Below are 24,653 nucleotides of genomic sequence, written 5' to 3'. Positions count from 1 at the left end.
ATTAGGAAAAATGTGATAGTTTCTTGACACAAGTTGCCCCTCAGCCTTCTCATTCCTCGAGGTATATAAAGTGCACTAAGGATTAGAACTGCACCGTAATTACAAAGGTAAAGCAGCTAGTTGTGCCGAGTCAATAGTGGAGCAGGTTTGAGTGTCCTGGTGGCCCATTCCAAGTCCAATGCCTTGCTTTTAATCTGTTGCCAATTCCCCTCTTTTTCCATTTGTGAAGGTGCAGACTCTCTTCTCCCACCCCCGCCCTAGCTGAGGGAATGATTTCACATTGCTAGCGCGTGTGAGGTGAGCCGCGAGCGACTGCATGCTGCTCGACTATGGAAGGCACCACAGCCCTGTCCTCTCAGTGTCCACACTTCCTGGCAGGTGTGGGCAGATTGTGAACGAGGCCAGGATTTTCCTTCGAACCCGCTCCAGTCCAGAGTGCGTTTGAATTGAGATCAGCTAACTGGCCATGAACTGCGCCTGAAATATTTGGGGGGGATACCTTTCTTTACCTACTGGGTGCCATCAGGGATACCAGCAGCTGTCTGACTACAGGCCAGAGAGTGAGGGGGACATGAGATGGTTTGGATGGGTGGGTGGAGATGGAGGAAAAGACTATTTTACTATTGGTTTCAATAACACTACAGCCTAAGAATTTCTGTGCTAAATAGAGAGGAGGCAGTGGCATAGTGGTATTGTCACTGGACTGGTAATCCAGAGACCCAGGGTAATGCTCTGGCGAGCCGGGTTTGAATCCCACAATGAAATTTGAATTCTGGAATTAAAAGTCTGCGGATGACAGCGAAACAATTGTTGTAAAAACCCATCTGGAAGGAAATCTGCTGTTCTTACCTGGTCCTATGTGTGTCTCCAGACCCACAGCATTGTAGTTGACTCTTTTATATGCCCTCTGAAATGGCCAAGCAAGTCACTCAGTTCATGGGTAATAAATGCAACACCCACATCCCAAACAAATTTTTTAAAAGTCCTTTTGTGAGTCAAAACATTGGATGTGCATGTCAAGCGTGCTGGAAATGTCTGTGTCTGTGTAATGGGGAGTTTTTTATCCAGCATCCACTGTAGTGGAGACAGCGCACCCTGCCAATATTGTGGGTACCTGGATCAGTACATCCCTCTCCGCAGAAGGGACCATGGGATAGTAATGGACTGGGAACCCCGACAAGCAAAGTAGAATTAGGCGTGATCTCAGGTGTTTGTGGGAGATGCAGCCGATCCCAGGATATTTGGCTCACCCAAGGAACAGGAGCAGCTGTAGCCGTAGCTGGCTCCGCTGTTCAGTGCGACCATGGCTGATCTCCTCCCTCAACTCCACCTTCCCACACTGACCCCACATCCACAGTTATCCTTGGTACCCAAGGTCCCTGTGTGACTCCCTCAGGAGGCCCCCTCACCCTGCTCTCCCCCGCCCGCCCAGCACTCTTGGGAGCCTCTGATTTCCGGGTTTCAGCGTAAGTTTGGTTTGAAAACACCCAGCTGAGGTTTGCTTGGGCGGGCGGGGGAGAGGGTGCGCTGGCGAGCTGCGATTTACCTCTCTGCGCTCTTGTGTGGTTTCCAGGGTCGACATTGCGCACCTGATCCTCTACCACCTCAGCACCTGCTGCAGGAGGAAATACTTCGACTTTGAGCGAGAGATCTTGGCGTTTGCCAATGAGAACTGGGAGAACCTGCTGGTCGGCCAGGTATGTGCATGACAGGAGCTCGGGGGCGACAGACGCTTCCCGATTGTGCCCAGGGAATGGAACATAAAATCATCGCGAAAATGAAGACAGAGCAGTACGGCGGAACTATTTTTTCTGATTTTCGGTATCTCTCTCTCCCGCTTGTCCTGCCACCTCCTCCCCACCCCTCCCCCCAGGTTTTCTGGAATGCTGACTCCCGGGATGGGATGGGGTGGGGGAGGGACATTACTCTAATTTACTGGGTGGCAGTTCCATGGGATTGAGTGGAATGTTTACCCTCTATTCAAGTCAATATCAGATGGACTGTAAAAGCAATGTTGCTGCCAATTCCTTACAGCCAGGTTAAAATTGTTTCACAGCTTAGAGTGTCGCCCCTTACTTGAGAGAGCACATAGATATGGAGCGAGGGTGGAGCCTGGAATTCAGGGTCACCTTAGGGTCGGGAGAGGGGGCGGGGAATGGAGATACCTGTAGGCCAGGCCTGGTCTCCCTTGCCTCTCTCTTCCTCAAAGGACATCAGTGATCCAGCTGGAATCTTAAAGGCAAGTGGAATACGGTTTTGTGACTCAGCTACCGGGGATCAGAATCTGAGCTGGACTAGACATATAAATACTGTGGCTACAAGAGCAGGTCGGAGGTGAGGAATAGTGCGTCGAGTAACTCACCACTTGACTCCCCAAAGCCTGTCCACCATCTACAAGGCACGAGTCAGGGGTGTGATGGAATACTCCCCACTTACCTGGATGAGTGCAGCTCCCACAACACTCAAGAAGCTCAACACCATCCAGGACTTGATTGGCACCACATCCACAAACATTCACTCCCTCCACCACCAACATAGTGGCAGCAGTGTGTGCACCATCTACACGATGCACTGCAGCAACTCACCAAGGCTCCTTCGACAGCACCTTCCAAACCCACGGCCACTACCACCTAGAATGACAAAGGGCAGCAGGTAGATGGGAATCTGGAGATTCCCCTCCAAGTCACTCACCATCCTGACTTAGAAATATATCGCTGTTCCCTCACTGTCGCTGGGTCAAAATCCTGGAACTCCCTCCCTAACAGCACTGTGGGTGTACCTACACCACAGAGGCTGCAGCTGTTCAAGAAGGCAGCTCACCACCACCACCTCAAGGGCAACTAGGGATGGGCAATAAATGCTGGCTCAGCCAGTGAAGCCCACATCCTGTGAATGAATCTTAAAAATCGTAGTGTCATAAGCACTACACTACCCCCACCCTCGCACGCCGACCCTGCCTGTCTGCTCTGAGTGAATGGGTGCTCCGGGTGGAAGTTGGTGAGGTTTGTGATGGCTGCTGACACATACGGATCCTTACCCAAGGATCATTCGGGGCACTCAGGTGGGTTTACCTTTACCCCTCCCCCGACAGCTTCGTTTTGTCTTCTTTCCTCTCCCGAAACTGTCGAATCCTGCAGTGGAGTAGCTCCGTGATGGGCCGCAATACCTGCCTCATCGTTCAACGGCAGCCATTGCTGACAGGCTGTTCGACTGGGTTGGGGGGGGTGGGGGTGGTGGCATCACTCCGCCACCAGACCTTGTCCTGTCCCAAACAACCATACCAGTGGGGGTGGTGGTGAGGCGGATCAGGAACAGACCCCCCTGGCTGCTGACATTTGTCAGCCCTCCTTAACTCTAGACCTGCTGCGATGCCTCTGCCCAGTGAAACCACTAAGTAACACAGGCAGACGATCAAACACAGGGCCTTCCTGATCACTAAAGCTCAGATATTCATCCTGTAACTTGAGACTTTGGAGGGACTCGTGTGTTTTCATTTATCTCACTCTCGCGGCCCCCGCCCTCTCGCACCCCTACCTGCCCGCACGTGCCCTTGCCCTGTTGCGGCTGAGATGCCTTGCTGTCAATTTTATAAGAACAATTTAGGTGGCCACTTTTTTGTTGCTGTTTGACCTCTGCCGCTTCCTGTTTGCAGCTGTCCACTGCCTCAAAGTCGGAACGCTACGAACAGATCCTAAATGCCCTGAACAGCCATAGGAACAGGTAAGAAACCAGTCCTTTGTAACCCTTAGCCAATGATAAAGATTGTGGGTTTAAGTACTACTCCGGAGGCTTGAGCGTGTAAATCCAGACCGACATGCCCAGCGTAGCACTGAGCAGCCTCCTGGCTGACGTTTATTCCTACGTGTTAGGGGAAAATTAAATATATTAAAAGAAAACGCAGTAAGAATTTGCTGATCACACTTAAATCTCCAGGCAGTCATTGATGCTAAACTTATTAACAGTTGAGGAAAACCAGATGGACATTGCACAGCCAGGCTGGAGATGAAGTATGACATAAATTAGATTAAGTGTACTCCTTTCTCAGACAAGGGAAGGGACAAAATGGTTTCAGCTTAGATATGGGAAGACGAACAATGGACAAAGAGGGGGCTTTGATGAAATACATACAGTCTTGATTTGTAAGAACCAAGGTCCTTGTGTACATTTTTTAACTCTGATTGGATAATATAATTATGTACACATCCTTTAGAATAATTGGTTAGCAAATTCACATGTTTATGTACTCGATAGTATGGAACCGGTCTGTCGGTTACCAATTGGATGTATTCAAATGTGTTATAAGACAAAGTACAAAAGTAGCGAAATGTAATCAAGCAGGGAGCTGGGTCTTCAGTAATGGTGACCATGAAACTATTATTGATTGTTGTAAAAGAAAAACCCATCTGGTTCACTAATTAATTCCTCTTAGGGAAGGAAATCTGCCACCTTTACCTGTTCTGTCTGCATGTGACTCCAGACCCACAGCAATGTGGTTGAGTCATAACTGCTCTCTGCAATATCTTAGCAAGCCACTCAATGCGAGGGCAATTAGGGATGGGCCCATAAATGTGGGTGTTAATTTCTCCTGTTCTCTTTGCTCCTTTTTTTCCCTTTCTCTTGCTTTCTATCTTACTCACTTTTTTTTTCCCTATCACTCTTTTCTCAACTCTCCTTCCCTCTTTACCCCCTGCCCCTCCCCCTTTTTCCTGATCACTCATATTTTTCTTTTTTTTATTAAATCCCCCCTCGCGCTCTCTCTCTCTCTCTCTCTCTACTCCCCCTCCCTCACCAGATTTGTGTCCGGGAAAGAGATTAAGAAAAAGAAGTGCATCTTCGGCCTGCAGGAGAGGCTCCCACCTCAGCCTCCGCCCGCTGCCACACTTTGCGAGATCGCCAACCAGCTGATGGCGACCTCTGCCAGCTCGACCTCCAACAGGTTGGTGTAGACCAGGCCAGGGAGGGAGCTTAACGTAAGCACAGACTCGCGGTGTTGAAGATATGCATTCCCCACCGGATATGGCAAGCATGTTTGTTTCAATGTGATTTACCCACAAGGCCAGTATATACTTCGCTATTACTATATAGCTGGAAAAAGAGACCTATCTAAGCTTTACAGGGCCATGTTCTTTGCAGACAGAAAGAACGTGTACACACGTTGTGCTTGTTTCAGCTAAACAACATAAGGCATAGCCATTCGCTGACTCATTCCTCAGGGTGATGTCTTACCCAATCAGGGTCAAGCTGCCTGGTTTAAATTTCAAACAATGCTTGGCAGTTAACTGTGAGTCACCATCGCTGGTGCATTCTCCATGGCAAGGCCACTTGCCCACCAATCAGCACTCTCTTCACATACAGTATAAATTGTTGTTTCCCCTTTTATACTTGCAAAGTGTCCTGATGAGTGTAAGACAAAAAGCTTCGACATGTCTCTTTTTTTTCAGCAGCACTCAAGTCCTGTACTGCCAAATGACATTTATTTATTTCTTAATTTATTAATTACTATACAAGAAGCACCTTGTGGAGAATCCTTCTGTTCCCAGTTCCACTCTGATCAGTGGCTTTAAACAGTCATGAATATTGACACTGCTGTGATAACCAACACTGGCAACAAGTTATATAGCAGCTTTAAGAGAGTAACACGTCCTGAGGCATTTCACAGGAATGGTTATCAAACAGACACCAAGCCACATGAGGAGATGTTAGGTACAGGTGGCTAAAAACTTTGGTCAAAGAGGTAAGTTTTAAGGAGTATCTTAAAGGATCGAAAGAAAGGTGGAAGTTGGGGGAGGGGGGAGTGGAGGATAGGTGTAGTTGGGGGGGGGGGGGCGGGGGGAGTGGAGGATAGGTGTAGTTGGGGGGGGGGGGGGCGGGGGGAGTGGAGGATAGGTGTAGTTGGGGGGGGGCGGGGGGAGTGGAGGATAGGTGTAGTGGGGCGGGGGAGTGGAGGATAGGTGTAGTGGGGGGGAGGGCGGGGGGAGTGGAGGAAAGGTGTAGTGGGGGGGGAGGGCGGGGGGAGTGGAGGATAGGTGTAGTGGGGCGGGGGGGGAGTGGAGGATAGGTGTAGTGGGGGCGGGGGAGTGGAGGATAGGTGTAGTGGGGGAGGGCGGGGGAGTGGAGGATAGGTGTAGTGGGGCGGGGGGAGTGGAGGATAGGTGGTAGTGGGGGGGGCGGGGGGAGTGGAGGATAGGTGTAGTGGGGGGGGGAGGGCGGGGGGAGTGGAGGATAGGTGTAGTGGGGGGGGAGGGGGCGGGGAGTGGAGGATAGGTGAAGTGGGGCGGGGAGTGGGAGGATAGGTGAAGTGGGCGGGGGAAGTGGAGGATAGGTGTAGTGGGGGGGAGGGCGGGGGGAAGTGGAGGATAGGTGTAGTGGGCGGGGGAGTGGAGGATAGGTGTAGGGGGGGCGTGGGAGTGGAGGATAGGTGTTAGTGGGGCGGGGGGAGTGGAGGATAGGTGTAGTGGGGCGGGGGAGTGGAGGATAGGTGTAGTGGGGGGAGGGCGGGGGGAGTGGAGGATAGGTGTAGTGGGGCGGGGGGAGTGGAGGATAGGTGTAGTGGGGCGGGGGGAGTGGAGGATAGGTGTAGTGGGGCGGGGGAGTGGAGGATAGGTGTAGTTGGGGGGGAGGGCGGGGGGAGTGGAGGATAGGTGTAGTGGGGGGGGAGGGCGGGGGGGAGTGGAGGATAGGTGTAGTGGGGGGGGAGGGCGGGGGGAGTGGAGGATAGGTGTAGTGGGGGGGGAGGGCGGGGGGAGTGGAGGATAGGTGTAGTGGGGGGGAGGGCGGGGGGAGTGGAGGATAGGTGTAGTGGGGCGGGGGGAGTGGAGGATAGGTGTAGTGGGGGGGGAGGGCGGGGGGAGTGGAGGATAGGTGTAGTGGGGGGGGGAGGGCGGGGGGAGTGGAGGATAGGTGTAGTGGGGGGGAGGGCGGGGGGAGTGGAGGATAGGTGTAGTGGGGGGGGAGGGCGGGGGGAGTGGAGGATAGGTGTAGTGGGGGGGAGGGCGGGGGGAGTGGAGGATAGGTGTAGTGGGGGGGAGGGCGGGGGGAGTGGAGGATAGGTGTAGTGGGGGGGAGGGCGGGGGGAGTGGAGGATAGGTGTAGTGGGGGGGAGGGCGGGGGGAGTGGAGGATAGGTGTAGTGGGGGGGAGTGGAGGATAGGTGTAGTGGGGGGGAGGGCGGGGGGAGTGGAGGATAGGTGTAGTGGGGGGGAGTGGAGGATAGGTGTAGTGGGGGAGATGTTTCTAGAGCTTTAGGGGCTAACACTGGAGACCCGGCTGCCACTGGACACAAGGCAGTGCATTGGAGGCAAGCAGTCTCTCAGTATGAGCAGCGTTGTGTCTCCAAACAAATTCAGTGAGCGGAGCATCATTACAGAGGGACACGGGGACAGGAGGAGAAGGTTCAGCCCGCCTAGTGGGGACATGTGTGTCTTTGAGACCATAATTTCAGATATCAGCTAAAACGTAGAACTTAATCTTGTTGAACCACAACATTAGCATCCCTCTGGTGGCCAGCACACTTGCAGCCCTGCTTGAATCACTCAAACTCACCTCAGAGACCCCAGGATTAGTCTCCCATAGGCTGCCCTAGATATAGGGGACACTAGACACGGTTCAAGCACTCAAAATGAGGGGCAATCCCCTTTAAATACGGGAAAGGTGGTCGCCCTGTCTTCATGCATGATTAATCAAGGCCATAAGACATAGGAGCAGAAGTAGGCCATTCGGCCCATCGAGTCTGCTCCGCCATTCAGTGAGATTGTGGCTGATCTGATAATCTTCATTGCACTTTCCTGCCTTTTCCCCATAACCCTCGTTTCTCTCACTGATTAAAAATCTGTCCATCTCAAACTTGAATATACCTAACAACCCAGCCTCTACAGCCCTCTGCGGTAAAGAATTCCACAGATTCAATACCCTCCTGAGAGAAGAAATTCTTCCTCATCTCTGTTTTAAACAGGTGACCCCCTTACTCTGAGATTATGCCCTCTGGTCCTAGACTCTCCCAAAGGGGAAACAACCTCTCACCATTTACCCTGTCAAGCCCCCTAAGATATTTATACGTTTCAATAAGGTCTCATGCTTCTAAACTCAATGAGTTACAGGCCCAACCTACTCGACCTCTCCTCGTAAGAAAATTCCTCCATGCCCGGGATCAACCTACGCTCATTCAACAAATGGACGTTCTTTCACTCAAGAAAACTGAGATTTTAATTGTTTAGCAATGACTTGAACTCGTTTTAGTGACGTTAGTGGACAAATACTCCATGTGTTTGTATGAAATTCCTGGCTGCCTTATAGCTTGGTGTTAGTCCATTATCAAATCAGTGGATTGATATCTCTGCTTGAATAGCAAAGAGCAGCACCTCACAAACATTCATCTGCTAACATCACCAATGCAGTTCGAAGCCAGTTATCACATCAAGTGATGGGACAATTTAGGGTATGGTGGTTAATGGTTGAGTTATTGGGTCAATAATTCTGAGCACAGTGGAAGATATTATACAAAATCATGGGGAGATATTGCCCAGTCATTCAGCCTGGAGCCTGTTCTGTCACTGTGTATGCAGCCGTAATTAAACACTGGTCATTATTCAATGCAAACTGTAACTCCAGCACGCGCTTGGGGGACAGTTGGAAAGGCTGAAGGACCCCAGAGGTAGTTGAACATTAACCAAGTGTTATTTACTTAAGTAAGAGATGAAGAAGGTAGAAATGCTGAGCGAGTTGGGACAGACTCTGTGGAGCGAGTGAGAAAAAGATGGAGCTAATGTTCCAGGTCAACGACCTTTCCTCACAACTCAGAAGTTAGAGATGAGAGGTTTTAAGCAAGTATAGGGGCAGGGAAAGGGGGAATGGAGGAAAGAACAGAAGGGGTGTAGAGGGGGTGGGGGCCTGTGGTGGACAGGAAAGATTAAGTGACAAGTGATGGTGCAAGGGGGACGGTAATGGGACGAATTATTTAGCTGTGTTTGTTGTTGCGTTTTTCACTCTCAATGAGGTGCGAATTAGTGCTGTTGGCACAACTGTTTCTGCCCGGAATTTACACAGCACTGAATACACTATAACCAGCAACCTCGGAGTCCGGTGTTGCTGCAAATGGTTAATGGCTGCCGCTCTTTTGGCAGATGTTTGTGGTTGCCAGTTTGGACAGTGGAAGGTTTTAAGTGGCGGGGGATTGTGCTGGCAAGAGTGAGGGGAGGCCCCCTGCACAGATTAATGCCAGCCTCCCCACTTCATAGAATGACGTGGCCTAGAAGGAGGCCATTCAGCCCATCATAATCTGTACCACCTCAGTCAGTCCCACTGGGGCTATTCCTCAATAAGCCTAACATATACCAGCTTCAGTACTTGTCCAATTTCCTTTTGAATGTTATCATTGAATCTACTTCCATCGCCCTTTCGGGCAACGCATTCCAGGTCACAGCAACTTGCTGCTTTATAAGATTTTTGTTTTTAATCCTCACCTCCGCTCTGGTCCTTTTTTTTAATTGGCATTTCCCTGAAAATGACCCCTTCAGATTAATGCTGAGAGGACATAATTTCTGCTCCTTGCCCTTTTGAAGCCGTCTAGCCTGAACCGGCTGTTGATCCGGACTCTGAGTGGGAGCTGGGAAGTGGTGGGTTGGAGCAAAGAGTTATGGGGCACCTGGTAAAGCAGCATTGTGCAACCCCCCGCCACCCGAAGCCTCCGTCCGTCCCCCCTCCCCCAACCGCCGTTCCCCTATCCTCGGCTCTGTGCAGTACTTGCCATGTTATGTACCGTCCCCGTGGGAAGGCGTGATTCTGAAATGGTTTTATATTATTTTGCACCTCCTCCTCTTCTCTCTCCCCCACCCCCCCCACTCCCTTCTGTCCCTCCCCTCCAGGTCCATGCTCGAGGGGGTGAAGAAGCTGAAGGCCAAGAGACCCCCTCGCCACCGGGACCCTCAGGATCTGTACGAGCTGAAGACCAGGCGAGCACGTCGACTGCTGCAGAAAGCCATCACTCAGGTGACCCGGCCTGGGGGTTTGGGGGTGGCTGTTGGGGGCCGCTGGGTTGCGGAGAGAGAGAGGGGGGGTGGGGGTGGGGGGAAGCCGGAGGGAGGTCTGCTAGAGGGTGAAGGGAAGCAGTCCTGGGGCACTAGGTCCCTTAGTCGAAGGGTTGCACCCCTTTGAAAATCCAACAGCGAGAAGAGGACGGCAGAGGATTCGAACATTCAGCCCCTCGAGTCTGTTCCACCATTCAGTTAAATCACGACCGGTGCTCCACTTACCCACCTTTGGTTTTGTAACCCTCAACACCCTCGCCCGGCAAAGCTATCTACAGATGGGAAAACAGGGGAAAGGTTGAGAGAGGAATCATGTAAAGCAGTTAGTGTGAGTGATACGAAGGGAATGAAGAAAATAGGAAGAGGAGGAGGCCATTCAGCCCTTCTAGTCTGTTCAGCTAGGATCTAACCGAATGGTGGATCTGGATTTCGATTCCATTTGCTCACCTTTGCTTTCATATCCCTCAATACTGCTGCCCAACAAAAATCTATGGACCTCAGTATTGAAAGTTTCAGTTGACCCTCACCACCCATAGCCCTTAGCGGCAGTGGGGGGGAGAGAGAGTTCCAGATTTCCGCTCCAGCCTGTGCGAGATCCGATTTGCAGCTTTTACGCCTGGGTGAGTGAGAAGCGGAGATCTGGACAGTTTGGTTTTGTGTGAGCGATTGACATGGGCCAGGGTGAGAGAGAGAGTAATCGTCGGCGGTTTGTTGATGTGGTGTCTCAGCCCGTTCTCCTTCGCTGTGGCGTGCTGTTGGAAGTGGTCAGAGGGTGAGGGTGCGAAGTGCAGCGCACAAGCTGATGGTTGGTGTCTTTGTCCCTGCAGAATGTGGTAGCGAGTCCTTCCAGCCCCAACCAGTCCTACCAGGGCTGCAGAGGCAGCAACAGCACGTGTCCCATCCGGGAGAATACAGAGAGGTAAGAGGGCAGCCCACAAGTGCTGGGATGGGGTGGGAAGCTCTAGATGCTTGTCTTCACCCTCCTGGCTTTTGGCCCATTATCTTGGCTGATCATAGAATGATGTAGCGGGGCGACGACTGCACCCTTGCTGGACATTCCTTCTGTTCATCCTATTGGATTTACCCAAGGGAGTTTGTGCGCTACAGATTATACAACAGGGATAGTTGGTTAGAGGACAGTGGCCATTGAGACAGAGTAGATACTCAAGCCCTTGAAGTAGTGCATAAAGCCACAAGGCTAGACCCTGACATTGACATTAGAAAGAACCATAGAAAAGTTACAGCACAGAAGGAGGCCATTAGGCCCATCTTGTCCATGCCAGCTTGAGGACACCAAGGTGCCCTTTCTAATCCCACCTTCCTGCATTGCCCTGCAGCTTACAGCACTTTAGGTGCAGATCCAGGTACTTTTGAAAAGAGTTTGGAGTTTCTGCTTCTACCACCAACTTGGACAGCGAATTCCAGACACCCACTCCCCTCTGCTTAAAAAAAAAGTTCTTCCTTATGACCTCAATGTTATTTGCACCACACAAGTGCCAGGCAATGACCATTTCCAATAAAAGAGAATCTAATCATTTCCCCATGGCATTCAATTGCTTTAACATCACTGAATCCCCCCAATATTAACCTCATGGGCGTTACCATTGACCAGAAACTGAACTGGACCAGCCATATAAATACAAGAGTAGGTCAGAGGCTAAGAATCCTGTGGTGAGTAACTCACGTCCTGACTCCCCAAAGCCTGCCCACCATCTACAAGGCACAAGTCAGGATTGATCTCTTGATCTCTCTCTCCACTTGACTGGACGAGTGCAGCTTCAACATCACTCAAGAAGTTCAACATGATCCACGACAAAGCCGCCCATTTGACCTTCACCCCATCCACCGCCACAGATATTCACTCCCTCCACCACCGATGCACAGTAGCAGCAGTGAGTACCATCTACAACATGCACTGCAGGATCTCACCAAGGCTCCTTCAACAGCACATTCCAAACCCGCATATATAAATAAAAGCAAAATACTGTAGATGCTGGAAATAAAAACAGAAAATGCTGAAAAACTCAGCAGATCTGGCGGCATCTGTGGCAAGAGAAACAGTGTTGACATTTCGAGTCCGTATTATTCTTCTTTAGACACCTTCCAAACGCATGACCATTACCACCTAGAAGGACAAGGGTACCAGTCACTTGGGAACACCACCACCTGTAAGTTCCCCTCCAAGTCACTCACCATCCTGACTTGGAAATATATCACTGTTCCTTCACTGACGCTGGGTCAAAATTCTGGAACTCCTACCCTAACAGCACTGTGGGTGTGCAAGAAGGCAACTCACCACCACCTTCTCAAGGGCAGTTAGGAGTGGGCAACAAATACTGGCCTTACCACGAAAAGAATAAACAAAGGACCAAGGCTGACCTGGACTAAATGGAGGCTTCAGAAATCCAGAACAACTACAAACGAGAAAGCATCTATCCAGGGCCTTTTGCAACCTCTGGGTAGCCCAGAGCACTTTAGGGCAACTTGTGTAAAGTGTACCTGCTGTTGTAATGTGGGGACAGTGGCAGCCTATTGGAGCACAGCAAGATCCCACAAACACCAATGTGCTCAGTGAGCAGATAACCTGCTTTTAGTGATTGCTGGTTGGATAAATATTGGCTGGGAGACCGGGCAGCACTCCCACTGCTCTTTGTCGAAATAGTGGCCGTGAGATTTTCACCGTCCCCCCTGCACCCCCCCCCCCCCCCCCCCCCCCCCCCCCCCCCCACCCCAACAAGAGGTCCCTTGCCGCAGCCAGGGGATGGTGGCAGAGGTGATATGCAAGGCCTATACACCCTCTGGTTGTAGGGGGGAGGGGATAATAAACCAACTCCAACTGGCTTAGGCATCTTTATTTGTGGGCATTTTGAGTGAGGACCCCGACTGTGGTGCCTCTGCCGTGGTCAAAAGATCACGTGTGGGAGGGAAAAGTCACTTGGGTGAGACCGCTTGGCATGGAAGTGCTCCCCTCGATGCCTTCAGGGGAGGAAGAGCACAGGTTGCGCAAGGACGTGTGTGTGGGTGGCTAAAGTGGAATGCACCACTTCAGAAATGGGTGAGAGGTGTATGTGTGCGCTTTATTTGGAATGAACCATCCTTACTCCAGTGGTGGGGAGGGGAATTAATCTATTTGATCATTTTCTCCGTTCAGTCTCAGCCCTTTCCTATCTCTCATATCGGGGGAAAACAGTGGCATTGTGGTAATGTCACAGGACTTCAAATCCAGAGGCCCAGGCTTATACTTTGGGGACGTAGGTTCAAATCCCACCAATTTAAATACAATTAATGAAATCTTGAATTGAAAGTGACTGTGAAATTATCATCGATTGTCATTTAAAAACCTATCTGGTTCACTGATGTCCTTTAGGGAAGGGAATCTGCTGTCCTTACCCGGTCTGGCCTACATGTGACTCCAGACCCATAGCAATGGGGTTGACTCATAACTCCTCCCTGAAGTGGTCGAGCAATCCACACAATTCAAGATGGGTAACGAACTCTGTCCTTACCACTTCCCATGAAAGAATTTTTTAAAAAGTGAAGTGTTATTTTTTTTCCCATCACTCATTGCACAGCTGTGGCTTAGTGGGTAGCATTCCTGCTTCTGAATCAGAAGGTTGTGGGTTCAAGTCCCGCTCCACAAAATTCAAGGTTGACTCTCCAGTGGCTGACTCCCTCGGTGCTGCATTGCCAGTGGGGGCAGTCTCATCTTTCGGATGAGATGTTGAACTGAGGCCTCGTCAGTTAGTGGCGTTGCTTCGGAATTTTCCCTGGCATTCTGCTTGGTGCTTTTTTTTTTTAAAAAAAAACACTCAATACCTGGTCTTTATTGCTGTTTGTGAGACCTTACTGTGTGCAAATTGGCTGCCGCATTTCCTAAATGATTAAAGAGGTCCCACTTTAAAAAAAAAACTGCTTAATTTGGTTGGAAGGCGCTTTGGGGGCATCCTTTTCATCCTCCGGGATCTGGGCATTACTGACAGGGCAGTCGTTTATTACCCAAGCCTAATTGCTCTGAAGTGGTGGTGCTGGGCTGCCTTCATGAGCCACTGGTCTCAGGTTTGTTGTAACTGAGTGCCTCTCGCTTGGCCCCTTCAGAGGGTAGTTAAGAGTCGACCACATTTGGTGTGGGACTGGAGTCGCAAGTTTGGGCCGGAGCAGGTTTAAAAAGGACGGGTTTCCTTCCCTGAATGATACGAATGAACTGGTCGGGTTTTTAACACCCTCCTGCTGAGGCTAGTGTCAAACCCCCTGGTAAAGATTCTGTGAAGCAGCTTGGAATACTTTGACTGCAATAGAGGCGTGATGTTTATGTTGAGGCTAAATTCAGTGGACAGCGTGTGGTGGAGGAATTGAAGGGTGCAGGAATTTGCAGAAGAATACGATGGGTTAAGTGATGCATAGCAAAGAGTGCTTTGTGCAGCTCAGAATGGTCGCATGTAAGGTCATCCACTTTAGACCCGAGAAGGATAAATGATGAGCATACGATGGGTGAGCAGGAAGGTTTTGGGAGACCAAGTGCACAAACTGTGTAAGGAGAAGAGGAACAGTGAGGCGAATCGAGCTGTATTGATCGCAGAGTGATACAGGGCAGAAGGAGGCCGCTCGGCCCATTATGTCTGTGCTGGCCCTTTGAAAGAGTTAGCTCCACTGCGCCTTGTTTTCCCCACAGCCGTGCAAATGTTCTCCCCCTTCAGGCATTGACAGAGTTCACTTACGATTGAGTCATTACGACTCAGGAGGAGGCTGGTCTGCCCACTGAGTGTGTGCCACCTGCCTGCCAGGCAGTGCGTTTATTATAATTGGCTGTGTAAACAGGCCCGCGGATTGTTGGGTGGGGAGATTGAGGGAGACTGGATGACCTTTTCACTCTTCCCTCTGCTTTGGCTAGGACGCCTCCAAAGATGATGTACGCGTCGTTTCAGCCATCCTCGAACAACGTTCGCAGCCTGGAGTCGTCCTCGTCGTCCTCGCTCGAGTATGGGTGAGAGCCCCGCATGGTTGTTCAGTCAATGTCCTTTGCCCACACTCCATCTACACCGTCACCCCCGCCCCCACACCTCACCTCTACATCCTGCTGCACCAGTCAAATATCGGGGCCCGGTTCTGGCGAATCAAGAGAGCCATTTGAAATCGGGAAGGTGACCTCGCCAGAGGAGGCCTTTCAGCCCATCACAAGCAGCCTTGGACTAACCCCACACAGTCTATCAACATTCACCATGACCCTGCACATTCCCCACTTCAAACACTACCTAATGTCTCCTTTAAAAGGTTTCAGTAATGTCCGGCCGGAGTTCTGCCTGTGCATAGTGTTCGATGCTTTTTATACATATATAATACACTCTGTGCTACAGGGTATAACACTCATGTATATTATATAGCACACTGTGTGTTACAGGGTATAACACACTCCTGTGTATATTATAGAACGCATTGTATGTTACAGGGTATAACACTCCTATATATGTTATATAAAACTCCTGTATATATTATATAGCATACTGTGTGTTACAAGGTATAACACTCCTGTGTATATATATTATATAGCATACTGTGTGCTACAGGGTATAACACTCCTGTATATATATTATATAGCACAATGTGTTACAGGCTATAACACTTCTGTATCTGTTATATAACACTCCTGTATATATTATACAAATTGTGCTACAGGCTATAACACTCCTGTATATATTATATAGCACACTGTGTGTGACAGGGTATAACATTCCTGTATATATTATATAGCACACTGTGTGTGACAGGGTATAACACTCCTGTGTATATAATAGAACACATTGTGTGTTACAGGTTATAACACTCCTATGTATATTATAATAGTGTGTTACAGAGTATAATGCTCCTGTACATATTATATAACTTACTGTTACAGGGATAAAATATCGGCCACTCTCCCTGCCGCCCTCCCCACTGTGGCCCTTCCGCTGGTCTGGACACTGCCACCGGCTGCTCACAGGGCTGATTCACTAACCCCCACTTCCTCTCTTGTCCCTCAGCGAGAACTCGGGCAGTCAGGCCAAGGCTGTCAGCGCTGGCGGCCGGCTATCGGATGGCGAAGAGGGCGCGGACGAGCATCCACTCGACGCTGCCGAGACGGAGCAGGAGGACGAGGAAGAGGAGGACGAGGAGGAGGACGACGACGGTTCCGACAACCTGATGGACACCCGGTCCCAGTGTGACTCCAGCGACGATGACCTGCCCCTCTCCTACCTGCGCTCATCCGTCAACAGTTACTTCGGGGCGATGGGCAGACTGGCGCGGGGCGAGACGGTGCGAATCCTCGCCCGCAGGCTCACCCTGGACAACAAAGTGCAGTACCTGGTGGAGTGGGGCGGCTCCTCCATCTTTTAGCGCACGTTCAGATTCTGGGCGGTTCCAGTAGGCGAGGTGGGGTGGGGAGAGACTAGGAGCCAAGTGCTAACCTGAGGCAGCTTATTTTAAATTGGACTCTGATAGGCGTTGGGGATTAACGCGCACGGTTTTTAATCTCTCAAAGTCTTTGCGCTTGATTTCGATTGTCCACTGTCGTAGGATCCTGGAGCACGTGCTCACTCAGAGGCAAACCTGCCTCGGGGCAGGGGAGGGGGGGGTGGGGGGGTGGAACTGACTGACGCTGAGCTTTAACGTTGAGGTGGAAGTGGAATGAAAGGAGAGATGGCTGATTATTTAGCGTGGGTTAGGGGCCAGGGGGATATGGATGGGGACTGTGCTGTGGTCCCAGGGGGATGTGTAGGGGACTGTGCTGGGGCTCCTGGGGCTCCTGGGGCATGTATATCGGATGGTGCTGTGCTGGGGGTCCCTGGAGGGTGTGTTCAGCACAGTGTGCAGGATCAGTGTGGGAGGTGTACAGGACTGTTCAGGGGGTCTTGAGGAGTGTGTATGCGTCCCAGGAGAATGTAGGTGGGTCTGTGCCGGGGGGGATGTGGGTTTGTCTGTGCCGGGGGGGATGTGGGTTTGTCTGTGCCGGGGGGGATGTGGGTTTGTCTGTGCCGGGAGTTCCCGGTGGGGAGGGGGATGGGGGTGGGTCTGTGCCAGGAGTTCCCGAGGGGTGGGGGGGTCTGTGCCGGGAGTTCCCGGGGGATGGGGGGGGGGGGCGGGTCTGTGCCGGGAGTTCCCGGTGGGGGCGGGTCTGTGAATGATGTGTGTCGGATTGTGATGGGAGTCACTAGGGTTGTGCTTGAGGCTGTTCCAGGCTATCCTCCATCTTGGCCCTTTGTAAATTAATTTTCACTTTTATTTTGAATTTGAAAGCACTTTCTATGTAGTTGTTCTCTCCTTGTTCATCGAGTTGTGACTTCTGCCATGTTCCTTCTCTATGTCAGTCACACCCTCCATGTCTGAACCCCACCTCCTCTCCTGGACCACCTCCCTCTGCTGCTTTTTAAAGTTGCTTGTTTGTCTCCTTTCTCTGTCTGTTTCTCTCTCTCACTGTTCTCTCTCTCCGTCGTCTTTATCTCCTGTTATTTTTATCTCTTACCCCAGCCCCCCGCCCCTCTCGCTCTTTCTGTGTCATCTTTCCGTGTGCACTTCTCCTTTCCATTGGTCCTGTCTCTACATGCTTTTGTCTTTTTTTCTTTACCTCCAGGATTTGTTTCCACTTTCCCCTCTGCCTTGCTTTCTTTTTCTCTCTTTCTCTTTCTGCTCTGTGTCTCACATGCTCTCTTTCTCTCTCACTCTCTCTCTCTCTCCCTTGCTATCTCTTTCTGCTTTTTGTGTCTCATTCTCTCTCTGCCTTGCTCTTGTGCGCTCTCTCTCTCTGCGCCTTGCACTCTCTTTGTTCCCTTTTTCAATGTATATCTTTTTCTTATTTTCTCTTTCTCTTCATCCTTCACTGTCACTGGATTGAAATCCTGGAACTCCCTTCCTAAGAGCACTTTCTACACCACATGGACTGCAGGGGCTCAAGAAGGCAGCTCACCACCACCTTCTCATGGGGCAATTAGGGATGGGCAATAAATGCAGGCTCAGCCAGCGGCACCCGCATCCCATGAATCAATTTTTAAAAATCTTTTTCCCTCTCCCCCTCTTTGCACTTTGAAATTCTGCTTTCTCCTGTTCACATTCTCTTGTTCCGTATGCCTTGCCTCCTCCTTGTGTCTCCATCTGTATTTCTTTTGCCGCACTTGTCCTTTTTCTCTCGGTTCCTTTCACTGCGGGGTGCTGTCTGTAAGCCAGACAATCCGAAACGTCTGCTGCTTTATTTTGAACGGTGGGTTGGCGTGAAGAGGCAGTTCAGGGGAGTACCATGCAAAATGCACCTCCATTGGAGTTAGAATTGAGCAAGTCTGATAATGTTTTCCTGTCAGCGCACCTTATTCATCTTCTCCTTTTGAAGTTTCCTGTTCATTTCTGCAAAGGCTGGACAGAAATGTGGAGAATGAAGTCTGCTATTACGCATGCACCTCCCCCCCCCCCCCCCCCCCCCCCCCCCCGCCTTCCGCAATCCACACATGTATATCCACCGAGATGTTCAGGGAGCAATCTTGGCGAGAGGAATGGTTTCTATTGATAGACCATAAAGAGTTTTCAAGGTGGTGGGGGTGTGGTACTGCAGAACAAGATGCCCCTTGAGCAGGGTTAATGCTGCCTGTGAATCCCCTCAATGCTTCAAACGTTCGACCAAGAGGTCACTTGGCAAGTTGACGCCACTGCATGTTGCTTTACCATTGGTGGTCACTCCCGGTCAACCTGGCGATGTCATGATCCTGATACAATTCCATACAGCATAGAAACAGGCCGTTCGGCCCTACCACTCTATGCTTGAGCTCCACGTGAGCCACCTCCCATCCATCCTCCCTTTCCTAACTCCCTCTCCCTTTTCTCACCCCCCCCCCTCCCCCCCCGTGCATTTGCCTAGCTTCATCTTAAAATGGCATTCGCCTCACCTATTCAGCGCTGTATCGTGAGTGAGTACCCCATTCTCGCCACTCTCTGGGTCAAGGCGTTCCTTCTGCGTTCTGTGGAATTTCTTGGTGACTATAACTTACATTCGTGGCCCCTCGTCCTGGCCTCCCCCTCCCCCCAGCAGTGGGAAACGCGGTGTCCACTCCTTTGAGGGATGGGGGGGGGAACCTTTGATAATTCCAAAGGCCTCTATATGCCCCTCTTCCAAAAGGAAGAGAACCCCAGCCTGTTTTGTCCTCTGCTGATAGTGTAACCTTGCTGTTCTGCTTCTCTGTGAGTTGTAAGTGCCCTCTACAGCCATGTTGTTGTATTCCCCCTACCCTGAGGTCTTGTTTTCCACCCCACCCCACCCCTTGCTTGTCCAATGGCAGGAGATCTGCTTGGGTTTGGGAGGCTGAGTGACGTCATCGTTTTGAAAACCTAAGTTGACGCAATGGGCCAGTCACCAAGGTGGGAGCAGGGCTGCTTCCTCGATGCTTGAGGTCCTTTTGGGGAAGAGATTATTTTGCTATTCTGTAATTTAAAAAAAAATTCTACACACACAAACACACACACACACACATATATACGCACATACACATTCACACATATATATATAAATATATATATAGATATATTATATAAAAAATAAAGTTTTTGTTTTTGTGTAAAAAAAAAAATTTATTTTGTAAAATGAAGGAGTTTATTTTTTTTCCTTTCTGTGTAAGCTACTGTTTTTGTTCTACTGGCTGCTTTGGAATGGTGAGAGATATTTTCCTGTTTTTATTTTGCCTGTAGTGCTCTCTTCTTCAAAGGTAAAGACTTCCAAAGCATCTAGTGTCTCCTTTCATAACTCAGCTTTCAATAAGTCACGACTATGCGCCAAGGGTTGGGGCACAACTAAGTCCATTCGCCCCCCTCACCTCAGGCCCATAGTGTTACACTCGATTAGACCATGGCTGATTTCCATCTTCACTCTCTCTCTCCACTGTCCTCGTTCTCGATCCCTTGATAACGTTACCCAAAAAAAATCCATCCATCTCAGTTTTGAAATTTTCCATTGATCCCCTAGGCTCAACAGGTTTAGGGGGTAAGTGTGTTCCAGATTTCCGCTACGTTTTGTGTGAAGTAGTGCTGGCTGACATACCCCTAGCTCTAAATTTAAAGTTATGCCCCCTTGACTCTTGATTTACACAGGCAGCCAAAAGTCATTATCTGTTAGCATGAGGCCTGGCTGTCGTGCCCACCACCCTATGCATTCACTCTACTGCTTGCCTGGATGAGTGCAGCTGCAACAACACTCAAGAAGCTCAACGCCATCCAGAACAAAGCTTGTTTGGCACCCCTCCCCCCCCTTAAACATTCAATCACTCACCCCTTCCCACACTGTGCCAGCAGTGTGCACCATCTACACAATGCACTGCAGCACCTCACCAAGGTTCCTTAGATAGCACCTCCCGAACTAGTGACCTCTGCCATTTAGAAGGGTAAGGGCAGCAGATGTGTGTGAATGCTACCACCTATAGGCTCCCCTCCAAGCCACACACCATCCTGAGGTGGAAATATATTGCTGTTCCTTCACTGTTGCCGGAATGCAGTTCTGGAAGTTCCTAATAGCACTGTGGGTGTACTTGCACCACGTGGACTGCCGCGGTTCAAGAAGGCAGCTCACCACCATCACCTCGAGGGCAATTAGGGATTAGCAACAGATGGGCTCATGCTCCATGTACAAATATATAAAAAAAAAATCAGGCTCTCTGTTACTAACCAGAGTCACAGCTGGAGAGGCCCTCCGATTTGGTCACTAACTGACTGGTCCTGAGATTTGATCACTACCTGAAAGGCTCTGGAGTTTGGTCATTAAGGGGTAAGCCGCAGGGATTGGTTACTAACCAGTAGCCATTGGGGATTGGTTATTAACCAATAGGCTCCAATTGTGGCTCTGGTTGTCCTTTCCTGGGATTGGGATTGGCTTGTTTTGCTCTGTTAATGTGGCCAAGCACATAGGAGATGAGTGAGCAAAGCGAGATGACAGCCAATCAGCCCACTGTTTGAACCTGCAATTTCAACATGCCTGAGGAGAACCGACTGAGGAGACCACACTGATACCATTCATGAGTTATAGAGCATCCTGGATCGACTCCGTAAACCACCATCCCGGAATGTAACAGCAACGCATGTAGAAGTGAGGACCTAAACTGACATTCCACATGTTGGGATCCTTCCAGTTCAGCACAGGGACCTCTGCCGTGTTGTACAGTCAGCAGCCCAGCATCGTATCGAGCACCACTCCCTCAATTCACTCCTTCGTCCCCTAGAGGTTCAGGCTAATGCTCTGGGGACAGGGGTTCGAATCTCACCATGGCAGCTGGTGGAATGTAAATTCAATTAACTAATAAATCACGGAATTTAAAGCTAGTCTCGGTAATGGTGACCATGAAATGATCATTGCTGCAAAAACCCATCTGGGTTCACTAATGCCCTTTAGAGAAGAAAAACTGCTTTGGCCTACATGTGACTCCAGATCCACAGCAATGTGGTTGACTCTTAACTGCTGTCCGAACTGGCCTTGTATGAAACTCAAGTGGTATCAAACTGCTCCACCACCTTGAAGACATGCTGGCCCTTCCAGCAATGCTTACGTCCCATGGAAATAAATTTTTCAAAATGCAGTTGTGTCCGGACAGGTCATTAGGAGACCAGGCTAATGGGTGGGGTGGGGTGGGGCAGGGGTATAGGGGGTGGGGGGGGGGCGCTCCAGTCCCATCGGACACGGATAGCTCACCAGGATTCCAAGACCAACATCCTCAGCTCCGAGGAGGCGGGGGCAAAAGTTCGAACCCATAACCGCCTGCATGAGCCGCAAGTGGGAATGCCACCACTGAGGAAGTCGCCCTGCCCACCATCACGGGCAATATGATGCCACCCTGTCCGAGTGCAGTTCCCCTGGCAACCGCTGTGATGGGTTTACAGTGAGATGGGCATCATGGCCAGCCTTTCCTGCCGGCTGCAGATATGGAACATAGGGGTTCCGTTCACGCCTCCTGGCTTTTTATGTTAACGAAAAGGAGTTTTAGTTTTTTTTTATAAAAAAAGGGCCTCAGTAAAAGTTTCTCGCATTAATAACAGCAAAAGGTGGAATTTAGAGAATAAAGGAGGAAAGGGTTTCGACAGGGCCAGTGTGGTGTTTTCCATTTATTTGAAAGATACCAAAGGAAAAGAGACCCAGTCTGTCCATCCTTTCCTGCTACGTATACCTACACATTTCTGGTATCAAGCATGTATATCATCTCGCCACCCTCTCCAGTGCCTCTATATCCTATATATAATGTTGTGACTAGAACCCATGCAGCACTGTTAAGTGTGGTCTAACCAAGGTTTGATACAGGTTCAACATAGTTACTTCGCAATTCTATTGAGAAATAAACCCTCGTGCTTGATTTGTTTTTTTTAATGGCCTTGTTAACTGGTGGCACGATTTTTAGTGACTGGCGTGTTCTTTACATTCATAGATCCGAATTAGGAGCAGGAGTAGGCCACTCGGCCACTCGAGTCTGCTCCGCCATTCAATAAGATCATGGCTGATCTGATTGTAACCTCCACCCCACATTCTCGCCTACCCCCCGATAACCTTTCACTCCCTTGCTTATCAAGAATCCATCTAGCTCGGCCTTAAAAATAGTCAAAGACTCTGCTCCCACTGCCCTTTGAGGAAGAGAGTTCCAAAGGCCCATAACCCTCTGAGAGAAAAAATTGTTGTTATCTCTGTCCTAAATGGTCGATCCCTTATTTTTAAACAGTTTTTAAACTGTGACCCCTAGTTCCCACAAGAGGAAACATTCTCTCCACACCCACCCTGTCAAGACCCCTTAGGATCCTAAAGGTTTGAATAAAGTCACCTCTTCCTTTTCTAAACTGCAGATGATACAAGCCTGGATTATCCAGCATTTCCTCATAAGTCCATCCCACATTTTCTGCAATAAGAACAAAGAACAAAGAAAAGTACAGCACAGGAACAGGCCCTTCAGCCCTCCAATCCTGCGCCGATTATATTGCCCGTCAACTAAAACATTTTGCACTTCTGGGGTCCATATCCCTCTATTCCCATCCTATTCATGTATTTGTAAAGCTGCCTCTCAAACACCACTATCGTACCTGCTTCCACCACCTCCTCTGGCAGCGAATTCCAGACACTCACTACCCTCTGCGTAAAAAACTTGCCCCGCACATCTCCTCTATAGTTTTCTCCTCTCACCTTAAATCTATGTCCCCTAGTAATTGACTCTTCCACCCTGGGAAAAAGCTTCTGACTATCTACTCTATCCATGCCACTCATAATTTTGTAAACTTCTATCAAGTCGCCTCTCAATCTCCGTCGCTCTAGTGAGAACAATCCGAGTTTCTCCAACCTCTCCTCATAGCTAATAATCTCCAGACCAGGCAGCATCCTGGTAAACCTCCTCTGCACCCTTTCCAACGCCTCCATATCCTTCTGGTAATGAGGCGGGCTGGGAGTTATTGTACTTGCCACAGGCTTCAGGGTGGCAAAACTTAGCCCTTAGTTATGGCTTGGCTTTGAGCCTCTCTCATGCCCATCACTGCAACCATTGGTTGGTGAGATGCCGGCCTATGTCCAGGTCCCCGATGTGCAAAACCTGAGTCTGCAGCCCCAAGTTGGGAAGACTGGGATTGAAGACCTCACTGCAAATCAGTTCTTCACCTGGTTCGACGTCGAAGTGCACGCGCTGGAGCAAGAGAGCTCAGCCCTCTTGACCACTAACACGGCCGATGTGCAAGTCCAGCTTCGATGAATCGAGGGCGATGGTCTTGCGAAACCTGGGTTGCCAGGTGAATAAGGTTAAAAAGAAATTAACTGTGTAAGCAAAGCAGGCATCAGCTTTTTAAAAGCTTTTTGAGCTGCAGATAGCAGCATTTCTGTCAAGCGTCTTAATTATTCACAGTAACAGGACAAATAAAGAAGCAAAAGATCTGTCTAGGGGAGGTTTAGATGGGAATAACAGAATCGCCGTCAGCTGCCATTCAAGAAACTGGAGGCAGGTATCATGATCTGAAATTGCTAAACTGCATGTTGAGGGCCGGAAGACTAAAATGCCTAAAAAAAGATGAGTTTAGAAGAATGAGAGGTGATCTTTTCGAAACATAGCAAATGCTGAAGGGGCTCGACAGGGTGGATGCTGAGAGGATGTTTCCCCTCATTGGGGAATCTAGAACTAGAGTCACAAAATAAGGGGCCTCCCATTTAAGACTGAGATGAGGAAGAATTTCTTGTCTCAGGTTGTTAACATTTGGAACTCTCTTCCGCAGAGAGCAGCGGAGGCTGGGCTGTTGAATATATTCAAGGATGAGTTAGACAGATTTTTGATCTACAAGGGAGTCAAGGGTTAATGGGGGGGCGGGGGGCGAAGTTGTGGGGGGGGACAGACAGGAAAGTGGAGTTAAGGCCACAATCAGATTAGCCACGATCTTATGACAGAGCAGGATTGAGGGGCCGAATGGCCTACACGTGCTCCTATTTCTTAACTTTTTTATGTTCTTATGAGGTGCAGTTCTAGGAACTCATGTTGAGTTTCAATGGGACAGTGTAGAAGGCTGAGGTCAGAGTGGGACATAGGATTAAAATGACAGGTAACCAGCAGCTCCACATCGCACTTGCAGACTGAACGGAGGTGTTCAGCCCAATCTGTGTTAGCTCTTGTTATGATCGGTGCAG

The 24,653-nt window shown here is 49.9% G+C and overlaps 1 protein-coding gene across 2 annotated transcripts in view; it reads left to right on the top strand.

Moving 5' to 3' along the window:
- The window catches only part of LOC121292012 (PHD finger protein 1-like), a 46,644-nt gene extending 30,023 nt beyond the window's left edge, over nt 1-16,621 (top strand). For both annotated transcript variants that reach the window (XM_041213752.1, XM_041213753.1), the window contains 7 exons: nt 1,574-1,697; nt 3,653-3,720; nt 4,793-4,936; nt 9,860-9,983; nt 10,849-10,940; nt 14,910-15,002; nt 16,036-16,621. In XM_041213752.1, coding sequence (XP_041069686.1) covers nt 1,574-1,697; nt 3,653-3,720; nt 4,793-4,936; nt 9,860-9,983; nt 10,849-10,940; nt 14,910-15,002; nt 16,036-16,390 — 1,000 coding nt within the window. In that variant the 3' untranslated portion in view covers nt 16,391-16,621. The remainder of the gene's footprint in view (nt 1-1,573; nt 1,698-3,652; nt 3,721-4,792; nt 4,937-9,859; nt 9,984-10,848; nt 10,941-14,909; nt 15,003-16,035) is intronic.
- The last annotated feature ends 8,032 nt before the right edge of the window (nt 16,622-24,653 follow it).

This window comes from Carcharodon carcharias, chromosome 19 (genome assembly GCF_017639515.1).
Source record: "Carcharodon carcharias isolate sCarCar2 chromosome 19, sCarCar2.pri, whole genome shotgun sequence".
NCBI lineage: Eukaryota > Metazoa > Chordata > Chondrichthyes > Lamniformes > Lamnidae > Carcharodon > Carcharodon carcharias.
The sequence above is the reverse complement of the archived record's forward strand: the minus strand, read 5'-3'. Positions and strand labels throughout refer to the sequence as shown.